General features: G+C 53.3%; 1 protein-coding gene across 2 annotated transcripts; it reads right to left on the bottom strand.

Moving 5' to 3' along the window:
• Window positions 1-6,251: 6,251 nt before the first annotated feature.
• On the bottom strand, window positions 6,252-11,961 carry RTL6 (retrotransposon Gag like 6). 2 transcript variants are annotated; one of them, XM_027540547.1, is made up of 3 exons: window positions 11,642-11,954; window positions 10,350-11,430; window positions 6,252-8,162 (listed from the first exon to the last, which is right to left on the bottom strand). In XM_027540547.1, the coding sequence occupies exon 2, from the start codon at window positions 11,106-11,108 to the stop codon at window positions 10,389-10,391; it is 720 nt and encodes a 239-aa protein (XP_027396348.1). In that variant the 5' UTR covers window positions 11,109-11,430; window positions 11,642-11,954; the 3' UTR covers window positions 6,252-8,162; window positions 10,350-10,388. The 2 variants fall into 2 exon arrangements, with proteins under 2 accessions (XP_027396348.1, XP_027396347.1); XM_027540546.1 differs by having other exon boundaries at window positions 6,268-11,430; window positions 11,642-11,961.
• Window positions 11,962-12,320: the final 359 nt, after the last annotated feature.

Here is a 12,320-nt window from a genome sequence, read left to right as displayed (position 1 = left end):
GTTCCAGGACTTCCCTGGTGGGTCCAGTGGTTAAGATTCCGTGCTTCCAAGGCAGAGGACAAGGGCTCAATCGCTTGTCGGGGAGCCAAGATCCCAGTGGCACTCAGAGTGGGAAAAAAAAAATGATGATGCTTTCACTATAGGTGAATTAATCCTCCTCCCACAGATAAAAAGTTAACTGTAACAAATACTGAAGTCTAGTGTGTGACCTGCATGCCAAGTGTTCAGGAGTGAAGTAACCTAGTGTTTTTCACTTACTTTGCTATGCATTAAAAGTAAGATGTTGAGGATGGATGGAAGAATGGATGGACTTGTAGTAAAGAAAATTCAGCATAGTGTTCCTTGTAGAATATAGCTGGTGGATATTTGGATGTTTATGGTACAGTTTTTTTTTTTTCAACTTTTTTGTATGTTTGGTATCTTTCATAAAACATCAGGAGGGAAAATACATTCATGGCTCACAAAGATAGGCTCAGGACCATCTCAATTCAGGTAAACGTAAAGAAAGACTGTTATGGGATACTCTTACCCACCAACCAGAAGAGTTGAAATTAAAATGACTGAAAACAGCACGTGAAGAGAGGAAGCCAGACCAACGAGAACTCACACACACGAATGTAAAACGGTGTGACCATCCTGGAGGCAGTTTGGCAGTTTCTTGTAAAGCGATACAGAGTGCCTATGAGCCAGCAGTTCAGCTCCTGGTATTTACCCAAGAGAAATGCAAACAAGTACACAAGAAGGCTTTTCTGGGGATGTTCATAGCAACTTCATTTGTATTTGCCCAACCTGGAAATAGCCTGCTGCTGCTGCTGCTAAGTCACTTCAGTCGTGTCCAACTCTGTGCGACCCCATAGATGGCAGCCCACTAGGCTCCCCCGATCCTGGGATTCTCCAGGCAAGAACACTGGAGTGGGTTGCCATTTCCTTCTCCAAAGCATGAAAGTGAAAAGTGAAAGTGAAGTCGCTCAGTCGTGTCCGACCCTCAGCAACCCCGTGGACTGCAGCCCACCAGGCTCCTCCGTCCATGGGATTTTCCAGGCAAGAGTACTGGAGTGGGGTGCCATTGCCTTCTCTGGAAATAGCCTAGATGTCCATTAACAGATGAATGGTGAAACAGCCAGGGTCCATCTACAGAATGAGTGGACTGTTAATCAGCAGTAATGAGTAATGAATGGCCAATACTTGCACCACCATTGTGGTGTTGGAGAAGGCTCTTGAGGGTCCCTTGGACAGCAAGGGGATCAAACCAGTCAATCCTAAAGGAAACCATTCCTGAATGTTCCTTAGAAGGACTGGTGCTGAAGCTGAAGTTCCATTCCTTTGGCCACCTGATGTAAAGAGCCGACTCATTAGAAAAGACCCTGATGCTGGGAAAGATTAAAGGCAAAAGGAGAAGGGGTTGCAGAGGATGAGACGGCTGGATGACATCACTGACGCAATGGATACAAGTTTGGGCAAACTCTGGGAGATACTGAAGGACAGGGGAGCCTGGTGTGCTGGGTCACAAAGAATCGGACAAAACTTAGCAACTGAACAAAAATAAGTACCAACATGGATGGATGTTAAAACGCCCTAATAACAAGAAACGCTTAAAATACAAGGGAGTGCATGCTTCATGAATCCATTGATGTGAAATTCCAGAACAGTCAAAGCGAATCTATGGGCACAGATATTAAAACAGTGGTTGCCCAGCAGGCGTGGGGAGAGATTGACTGGCAGGCGGCACCAGGGAACTTTCTGGAGTGATGAATGTGTTCCACATCTTGATTTAGAGGGGGTGACATGCGCACACACATTTGTCAAAGCGCACCCAAGTATGCACTTAAACTCTGTTCGCTTCACTGTATGTAAATTATATCTTGACTTTTTTTTTTTTTTTAATGGAGCCAGTCTGGGAAGAACAGCTACACAAATTATATACCTCAATGTGAGGAAATATTATGAAGCGGTTAGTTTGTTTTCAAATAACCTTTGTAAGAGCGTGATAAAATGTGTGTCGTATTAAGTCAACTTTATGGAGAACGCAGAAGCGTTATTCAGTGTAATCTCAAGTCGGAAAAAAAAAATAGTTCCTTGAGTCTAAGACACTATAGGTTTTAAGACGTACAGGGATTTGCATAAAACTTTTCCTCTTCAGCACCACAGTCAGGCTTGAGTCTAAGCCCCCTTCTCTCTTTTCCTTGGGGCTCTGCTGAGTCTCAAGCCCTTCCAGAGACCACCTTGGACCCTATCTGCCCCCTCCTTCGTATGAGGTACACATGGGTTTGTTGTTCTCGTCCCCCACCCTCCAGCAAGGAGGAGGACTCCGCAGGGGCCACTGTGTCCTCTGACTTGCTCACCCTTGCATCTTCAGCTTCTAGCACCGTCTCTGGCAGACGGCAGGTACACAGCAGTGTGCTATCTGGTCCTTTGCTCATTCAGATTCCAAAGGTTCTTCTAAACCCTTCCGGGCAGTCGGCGTGCAAAGGGCCGACACACTGTTTTTCATGCCCTGAAGCTCCTGTAGGGTTGAGAATACCAGAGTTTTCTCTGCGTTTCCTGTTTTGTTATTTCATAGCTTTGTGGGGTTTTCATCCTTTTAGTGAATTAAGTGGAATTGGTTTATTGAGGCATCTCAACTCATTGGGAATAGAAATAGCAACAATTTTATTTCTTCCAAACTCCAGTCCAGAGGGATCTATCAAACCCCTTCCCACTAGGTGTGCGGTTCCTGAATGATATCTTGGCCACATTCCGAGGCTTGTCATTTTTGTTTGTAGAACGGGCGCTTGTTAAAACTAAGCATCTGCCTGTGTGCGTGCGTCTAAGTCCCTCAGTCGTGTCCAACTCTTGCGATCCCATGGACTGGAGCCCCCCAGGCTCCTCTGTCCATGGATTCTCCAGGCAAGAATACTGGAGTGGGTCGCCATTTCCTCCTCTGTAGGATCTTCCCAATCTAGGAATCGAACCTGCATCTCCTGTGACTCCCTCATTTCAGGCAGATTCTTCACCGCTAACACCACCTGGTAAGTACCTCTGGGGAATATTCGGCTCAAATGCAATTCTGGGTGTGTCTCGTCCCCTCTCCCCAGGGCTAGCCAGAGCTCTCTGTGACCCCAGAGGCTTTGGAGGGACTAACTTCATCTCTTGGCTTCACTCTTGGCCTCCCCAGGCCACACTGGCTCCTGTGCAAGGCTACTCAGGTGAGGAGGACTCAGGGCTCCTGGGGATGCTGCGGCCTCTCTGTGGCCCCCACTCGGCACTGAGTGGCTGGGGGGCTCACCCCTCCTCAGACCATCGGCCCCGCTTCACGCCCCCACCTGCCACAGCTGGGTGACCACCACCCAGTCACGCTCCAGGCCCCAGGCCTGCCGCCTGGTGGGCCCCGCCTTTGGGGGACCCTGGCAGAACTCCCCCAAACTATGGCTTGGAGCCTCTGTCCTGCGGGCCTGCTCCCCTCACTGTGTGTTTGCCAAGGTCACCTTGACTATCAGCAGGGATCCAAGGGTCGAAGGAGGAAGAACACAGACCAGCCCTCCCACGGGCATTTCTGCACGTCACTGAGCCCTGCTGGGCTGGAGAGGAGGCTGGGGAGCGTGGTCCAGCTTTTTGCCCAGTGAGTGAAAGTCGCTCAGTCTTGTCTGACTCTTTACTGTCCATGGAATTCTCCAGGCCAGAATACTGGAGTGGGGAGCCTCTCCCTTCTCTAGGGCATCTTCCCAACCCAGGGATCGAACCCAGCTCTCCCGCATTGCAGGAGGATCCTTCACCAGCTGAGCCATCAGGGAAGAAGAGAAAACTTGGCAAAGAAGCTGCCAGCCTACCAGTGCTCTGTGTTTAGGGCTGGTAGGGTGACCCAGCTAGGCCGTCCGCACAGGTGTGGGGCTGACGGCCTGTCAGCCGCTCTCCAAGTTCAGAACACAGGCTTTCTCTCTCGTGTGTGGTCTTGGCTCCACCAGGGAGAGCCCAGCTTGATGCCCCCGGACAGTGCATGCCTAGAGGTGACCGTCACATTTCTTGACAGCAAGAGGCTTCAGCAGAGGCCGGGAGCCTGAGGCAACCGCTGGAAACTCACCGGCTGATCACAGAGGCCTCCCGTATTTGAGACTGCTCAGATAAGATCTGAGAGAGTCGGCAGGCTCTCTCTGCTGGTTTAAATGTGCTGCTTAAAGTGTGACTGGCAGATTTCTGGGGACACAATACCATTTGGGAGGGCGTCCCTGGTGGCTCAGAGGTTAAAGAGTCTGCTTGCAATGCGGGAGACCCGGGTTCGATCCCTGGGTCAGGAAGATCCCCTGGAAAAGGAAATAGCAACCCATCCCAGTATTCTTGCCTGGAGAATCCCATGGATGGAGGAGCCTGGTGGGCTACAGTCCACCGGGTCGAAGAGTCGGAGATGACTGAGCGACTTCACTTTCACTTTCAATACCATTTGGAATCCACAACACTTCCCAGCTACCTCGAGAGGCTCCGGAACCCAGGGAAGGTCCACGGAAAGAGGCAGGCTGGCCCTCGTAAACCTCTCAGGACCAGCCTTCCGGGGCCAGCCAGCGCTCTAGATACTTCCAAACAGAAGATGCTTCAGCACACAGCAGGTTGGCCACTCGGGGCATAGATTTTTATCCCAACCCCAAACCAGCCACCAGTCAGAGAGGAATGTTGGTTGAAATGCCCCGGGCAGGGCCTTCCGAGGGCAGAAAGAGCAGAGGCCACCCACCCTCCAGGGCGCTGGCCTGTACGGGACTGGGCAGCCCTGTGCCTGTACCGGGAGGTGGAGCACAATTTAGAATCCATTTTTATGTTCATCTGGCAAGAATAGCCAAGAAAACCAGAAGGGGCAGATCCCCCCAGTAGAGAGGAGCACAAAATATAACACAAAATCATTTTTCGGTTTTATTTAATTCTGGCTGGGCTGGATACTCCACTGCTGCGTGGACTTTTCTTCTCTAGCTGTGGCCCGGGAGGGCTCCCCTTCGGCGCAGTACACAGACTCGCCTCACTGCGGTGGCTCCGGTTGTTGCAGAGCACAAGCCCTAGGGTGCACGGGCTCCTCAGTCGCAATTCCCAGGCTCTAGAGCACAGGCTCAGCAGCTGTGGTGCCTGGGCTTTAGCTGCTCTGAGACGTGGGGCATCTCCCCAGAGCAGGTAGCCAACTCGTGTCTCCTGCATTGGCAGGTGGATTCTTTACCACTGAGCCACCTGGGAAGCCCCGAAATCATTTTTTAAAAGGCGGTTCTGGGGGAAGAAAATGGATCATCAGATATTGGGAAAGTTGGCCCTCTGATAGGTAAGATTTTCAGATGGGATGAAGAAACACACGAATGAAGCAGAGAATGAAGTTAAAATAGATGAGAGTAGATGAGCTCGGGTTATTGGCTTAAACACGGAGAAGTCAAGTCAGACCTTCACCTCGCACTACAAACCAACTCCAGAAATGTCTTTATTAATTCTAGATGGAAACAAAGACCTTAAAGCAGCGAAGGAAACCACAAAGAACAGATGGAGGTGTTTGCAGGACGGACTGTTCTGTCTCTTCTTGCACCAGAGGTTCTCAAAGTGGGCGGGACCTCTTCCGGGCCTGGGAGGCACTCCTGTTTTCATAATGCTACCAAAGTATCTGGGCGTTTTCCACTCCTACTGTCTCCTGAGTGTACAGCGGAATTTTCCAGAGACTACATGATGGGTGATCTTGCAAAAGATGAAGAGCAGGGGCAGGTCTGACGCCCCAGCTGTCTTCTATTAAGCCAGACATGAAAGAAATTTGCAAAACCATGAAAGAATTTAGTGAAAACTGCACCACCCCTCCCCCCATTTTTTTAAAAACAGTTTTCTTTAAAATATGCTGTTTATGTGGTCAGGTAATGAGTTTATCTTCTAAATAGCATTTAGAAACATTCTCCATCTTAATTTGCGATATAGTAAATACTGATAAAACCTATATTAGAAGCTCTCTGGGGTCCTAAAGGATTTTGAATGAGTGAAGGGATTCTGGGGCCAAAAGGCCTGTGAGCAGTCCTGGGTCTGTAAGTGCTTCGGTGGGGTCCCAGCACTCAGCACATCCATCCATGTAACGGTCCCACAAATGCTTGTGGCATACCTACTGTGTGTCCTAACACACCGTTACAGGTGCAGGGATACAGCCATGAACAAAAGGGACAAATGTAAGCGCCTGCATTGTGTTAGTCTGGTGGGCACACGGCCCAGTGAAGGGACAGACTGGCTATGTATCAGGTTAAAATCTCAGCAATAAAAAGCCGGAAACACGTGCAGCGAGCACAACACACAACAGGTTAATATCTTTAATATGCAACGAGCTCATACAAACGTATCAAATGCCAGTAGGTAAGAGCAGAGGACACGACAACGCACAAAAGAAATACAACTGCTTAACGTGAAAGATGTTCTAGTTTGCCAGAAATTAAAAAAAAAAAAAAGAAATGCAAACTAAAATACAATGCTATTTTTCCATGACCAGATTGGCAAATATTTAACCAGGTGAGAACACTCAGTGCTGCAAGATGGTGGACGGGCACATTTATCCCTGCTGGTGGCCGTGTAAATGGACACAAACATTTCTGGAAACTGTCAATAAGTAATCAGAGCCTCGAAGGTTCTTATCTTCTTTAATTCCATCACCCCACCTCTGAGGATCTATCCTAAGGAAATAACTTGAATCGGGGAAAGCTTTACGCACAAAGATAGTCGTCGATTTCCAATGGTGAAAAATGAGTAAGAAAGAGCATTGGTGATCAACCACTGGCACTGCCTGATGGGGGAGTACACAGCCATTTCAAAATGAACTGAGAAAGTTGCCCGTGACCTGAGTGAGAACAGCTACACAGGACCGTGTTACAGAAGGTGGCACCCCAGTGTTATAGAAGCAGAGGAACCATGACTGGGGTGAGGGGAGACTGGAAGGAGAGACGCCAAATGTTAAAACTGTACATCTTTCTACTCCATTTTCCAAAATTTCTATCATGTGTAGGTTGACTTTGATAATGAGACGAACTAGTACGTGGTTACTTATGAAAAAGTTAGTGGTGCTGCAGCAAGGGGCTGGCAGTAGCCCCCGCCCCATCTACTGTGTCTGTGCTGTGCCCGCCACACTCAACACGCGGACCCCACAACTACACCAGTCATTGGCTCTGTCCACCTGCGCTGGGTGATGGGATTTTCCTAAACCCCAGCCCTCTCCCCACACGGCCAAGCTTTCGTGCCTTCTCGAGTCCAGCTGTGTCTTCATCTCTAAGCCCCTAACCTAAGGCTTCTCAGGTAGAGGAGATCCAGGCTTCCCGCTCTGGCTGCAAGATGGACAGGACCTCTGCTAAGTTCTCTCCCTCTTCCCGCCCAAACCCCAGCCCTGGAAGCTGGTTGGGGTGTGTGTGCTCTTACACACTCACAGGGCTGCTCCCTTAAAGTAATCTAAGCACCTACCCAGCTCTCCCCACATCTGTTCATCCTTCTAAAGGCCAGAATCGTGGTCCAGCAGTTGGTTCTGTCCCTCTTGACAACAGCAGCTTGCGCATCAGCAAAGTCTTACCTGCATTTCACACGGCAATTTTGGGCTCTGTGTCACGACTCCCTCATTACATACTCACCTGGGACCAGGGACACAGGTCTTGGTTTTTTCCCAGAAGTCACCGAAATGCTCTGGGACATTAAGTTAATCCCAAGGTCGCACGATACAGCAAGCCAGAGGTCGCCCCTGCTAACTCTGATCGCAAATAGTGCCTGCTACACTATGAATCTTCCTTACCAGATGGGGTGACGTGGAGACCAAGGAACAGTCACAGGTAGTCCAAGTACCGTGAACACCGTGAAGACATAAACCCTTCCCTCACATGCAGTTAACACTACTAACTGCCTGGCCCTTTTATAAAGCAACATCTGTTCTCTTAAATTTAGAGAAATTATAACCCCCAAATATGTACAGAGCAGCTCTCCTCCGCCACTGCCTTCTCCAACTTGAGCCTCTCAGCCATGTGTTCTTGCTCTGGGCTGCATGGAGCGTGGGTGTCCTCTCCAGCTGGGGATGAGGGTGTCTTCCACTAGAGCCACCGGGGGCTCCCACCATGGGGCTTCTTCCAAATCCAACCCCAAGCCTCACATCCACTCCGGTTTCCGAGGTCGCAGGAGGCAATCAAGAAGGCCACAGACGTCCAACAGCACCTGTCCCCAACCTGTAACCGTGAGCACCAACGGCTTGCCACACCTCCAAGCCAAGCGAAGCTGGGGCAGCAGCCAGGGCCGGGCACAAGGACCCACATGCAGAGGCAGGCCTCAGCCTAGCGAGGCACAGCGGCTGAAACAAGGCGCGGATGCGAATGCAGTAGGACTTCTGAATGCCACCTGGGAAGACCCCAAGGTTGGCAAGCAGTTCCTGCCCTGCTCTTGGGCTGGGTCTCTGCCTTGGCTGGGCCAGGCCATGTGGAAACCTTCAAGGTGCCAGCTAGCCCTGCAGGCCCCCTCTCCTGTGGGTGCCACCATACCCCTTCAGCTGTGGGTACCTCTACTTGGCAGGCAGGCAGAAGAGAGCAGGAAGTGCAAGGGTCTGTGCACCCCCCACCAGAGAGCCCATGTGCCCCTGAAGAGTGGTCCCCCTATGTCTCCCCCACTTCATGCTTAATGAGCACCATGGTCCCGCCTGAACAGTCTGGCCGGAATCTAGGGGGGTCTGAAGCCTACGTTCAGGCAGTGGTTCAGCAGGGCAATTGGGCTAACAGAGTTTACGATGAGGGGGTGGCAGTGGTCCGTGAACTCCAGCAGCCATGGAACCACCTTGACTTTGCAGGCAGTGGACTTTCAAGAACACAGTCACTCTCCCCAGCATCATTGAATTGCTCAGAAGGGCATGGGTCCTAGGAGACAACCTCTGGAGGTCCCAAGATGCAGGCTTATAGGGGGGAGCCCAGAGGTTATCCTCCTGCAGTCAGGCTGGGACCGATAAACCCAGGGAAGGATGGCCCATTTCCCCACAGCCTGGGGGCAGGGTGTCATTGGTATCGAATAAGGCAGGAGCAACCCAGGTCAAAGGGCCTGGCCAAGCCTCGTTTAGAAAGTGACTCTGGGCTAGAAAGCACAAGGCCACCCACCACTCGGAGGCATGGCTCTGTCTCTCGGAATCAGGACCCGAGCGCCAGCCCTGCGCTGTCACCACCTTCGGACCTGGGCAGCCCACTCCTCTTTTCCTTTGCAAATGCCAGCACCGCCCCGGCTGGGGTCAGACAGGCAGACACCCCCTTGCCTTAAGGGCTCCATGATGTGTCCAGGGGAGCTGGGGCTCCCAGCCCTGAGTCCAGGTTTTCTGGGACAGAGGCTAGATGTCTGATGTACAGCCCAGGGCTGGGGAGGGCATGCTACCGAGGCTTTGGAGACCTAGAGACCGTGTGTGTGGCTCCAGGAGCTGAGGTGAAGGCCACACGCCCCTGCGTGGAGAAGGGAACAGGTCTCAAGCCAGACAGGCCCACCTCCAGGTGAGGGGATCAGAGAGAAGAGGGGGCTGCACACCACCACTGACTCCCACGGGGACCAGGGCAGCAGAGTGAGCCTCTTGAGTCCATCCCTCAGCCTGCCAGGGGGCCTCAGGCACAGATGGACACGTATGTGGAACTGCCCAGTGATTCCAGTCACACTGAACTTCTGAGCAGGCAAGTTCCAGATTCCCCCCAACCCCGGTGCTATCAAAACACTGGCAGCTAAAGCCAGGCACTGATGGGGGGTGGGTGTGGCCTCTGGAGGCACTCCCCTAAGGCTGCACTGTCCATCTTCCCAGGGGCAGCAATGGGGCACAGTGACTGCCTACTCCTGTGCAGAGTGAAGCTGGCCCCCTGAGAACCCTGGAAACTCACTCCCGGCAGTGATCACTCGGACACTGACAGCAGAGATGAGGCCCCTACCTGCTACACTGGGCCCTGGAGAGGCTGGCAGCACTTGAGACTCCCCTCTCCAGGTCAAGCCACCTGCCTGGCCAAAGAGGCTTCTTTTTGGCACCAGCAAGCTCACAGGGCGATCAGGTGGGGAACTGCCCCAGGGCCTGCAGAGGGTGGGGGGGCTGCATCCGTGAACCTGGTCAGGCTGGGGAAAACGTAAGCTCAAATGGTCCCAAGTGTATTGTGAGTGAGACTAACCAAGCAGCGGAGCTGAGGCCACTAGAAGAGCTGGAATTGCAAGCAAGAGAAAGGAAACATGCGGTGGAGGTCCCAAGCGAGTACGTGATGCCAGGAAGCAAGGTGGATCACAGGGTGCCCCAGAGTGATGACAGGAGATGTCCTCATGGAGCAGGTCTACAGAGGCAGGAAGGGACGTCTTCAAACAAAGTGATGCTGTGGTATGGACATTTCTTCTACGCAGCAAAGGGGGTATGCTACCTGGATGGCTGCAGATGCGACCAGGATGATGGCCGATTCCTAAAGGTTCCGAGCTCGGGTGGGCAGGGCCGGGGCTGGACTGGTCCCACTGGAGGCTGGGTGCACCGGGCAGGGCGCTGTGCCGGTGGCGGCCAGCTGGCGGCAGAGGGTCTGCCGTTCCCGCATGGCTCGATTGGAGGCCGAAGTTTTTCTGATCTGCGCGCGCCGGGCGTGCCGCAGCGGAGACTTGTAGGTTCTCCGCAACTCGGCCAGGAATCCCTGATAGTTGTTTCGTAAGGGGCTGTCGGGTTGCATGTGGGGGATCGCCCACTTCTCCGCCTCCCCAGTGAGCCGGGACACGAGGAACGCCACTCGTTCGGCCTCCCCGGGGAAGCGGGAGGCCTGGAAGATCATGAATCTGTCCATCTGCATCAAGAAGCCCGCCAGCTGGCCGGGGTCTCCGGAAAAGGGCTCTGGCAGCGAGGTCGGAGGCGTGGTCATTGGCCGAGTCCCATTGGAGGTAATGGCCGAGATGGGTGGGGTGATCTGCAGCGCGCCGGGAATCCGAGCCCGGGTGCGCAACAGGGTCAGCTCCGCCATCACGCTCTCCAGCATGTTGGTGAGGTTGGCCTTCTCTGCGCGAAGGGTCGAGGCCTCGCGCCTGAGCGCCGAGTTGGTGAGGCGCAGCGAGGTCAGGGTGTCGATGACGTCGTCCATGGGGGCACTAGGAGAAGCTGCAGAGGCTGGGGTTTCAGCTTTTGAGGTCTGGGGTTGGACCATGTTGGCCAGAGGTCAGTGAAAGGCTGAGATTGACAAAAGTGGAGAAGGTGGTGGTGACGGGGGGTTGGGGTTGGGTTGGGGTAACCCAGAACCTGAGCACCTGTGATGCTAAAATTGGGTAGACCCAGAGAGCAATCAGGTTAAGGGTGGGGGTTCAAGACTCAAGCGTGGCCGAGAAGACCCAACAAGAGGGCAGGGCAGACGGACCCAGAGATGCGCACAGCCCCGGGCCAGGCAGGGGGTGCAGGCCCTCGCGGATCTCGAGCTCCGGATGTCGCTCCTGAATCGCCGCGCTCACAAGGCCACAGTGGGCTGCAGGGCCCTGAAGGATGAAAACACGGTTTAAAAAAAAAAAGGTTTCGACTGCGGAAAGGGGATTCGAAGGGAGGGAGGCGGCGTGGGAGGGGCAAAGGGCGGGCGGCGAGGCGGGCGCCCCCCCGCCAGAGGACCGGCGCCCACATGGGGCAGAACAAAGGGAAGAAGCTCTAGCGGCGGCGGCGCCGGGGGGCCGAGGGCGGGCGGCGGGCGCCTACCTGGGTCTCCGCGGCTTCCTCCGCGGCTCCGTCTTCCCGGGCCGGCCGCCACCAAGATGGCCCGATCGCCGGGATGCGGACTGGCCGATGAGTCACGGCGGCGGCGGCCCGCCGGAACTGCTTCCCGGTCAGGTCAGGTCGAGGCGGCGGCGGGAGGCGGGCGCGGGCAGCTTCTGGCGGGAGCACGAGCCAGGCTGGGACCGAGGCCCGGGTCGTGGCGCGGGCGGGGAGCGGGCACCGCGGAGGTGTGGGCGGCAGGCGGGCCTAGCGAGGTCCCTGCTTGTTGCCATGGAGACCACCAGCTCCCGCGCGGCCCAGGTCCCGCCCCGGAAGTGACGTACAGGCCTTATGGCTTTCCTCAGTAGCCAATCAGTGGTGAGTGTGGTTACTGACGTTTTGTTATTAGAAGCGGTGTCTTCCTTTGAAATTCTAAGACTGCTAGTAAAGCTGTGTGTGCATAGGTTGTATTTATTCTTTTAAACGAAGCTTGCTTTTCATATATATATTCTTTTAATTCAGCCGAGAGTTTTGATGAATTTATTGTTTCTAACGTGTAGCCAGGTAAAAAGTAAATGATATACACCAATGAAGTACATTGTCCTGTTGACTTTTATATAAAAAAGTGGCTGCTATTTTTGGAGTGATGAGAGAGCGCTGTTGGACAAATTTGTACTTGCCT

This window comes from Bos indicus x Bos taurus, chromosome 5, assembly GCF_003369695.1.
Source record: "Bos indicus x Bos taurus breed Angus x Brahman F1 hybrid chromosome 5, Bos_hybrid_MaternalHap_v2.0, whole genome shotgun sequence".
NCBI classification, from domain to species: Eukaryota; Metazoa; Chordata; class Mammalia; order Artiodactyla; family Bovidae; genus Bos; species Bos indicus x Bos taurus.
The sequence above is the reverse complement of the archived record's forward strand: the minus strand, read 5'-3'. Positions and strand labels throughout refer to the sequence as shown.

Bases quoted from the DNA above. Each gene is read 5' to 3' on its own strand.
- RTL6 (XM_027540546.1), bottom strand. From the start codon at position 11,108: ATGGTCCAACCCCAGACCTCAAAAGCTGAAACCCCAGCCTCTGCAGCT.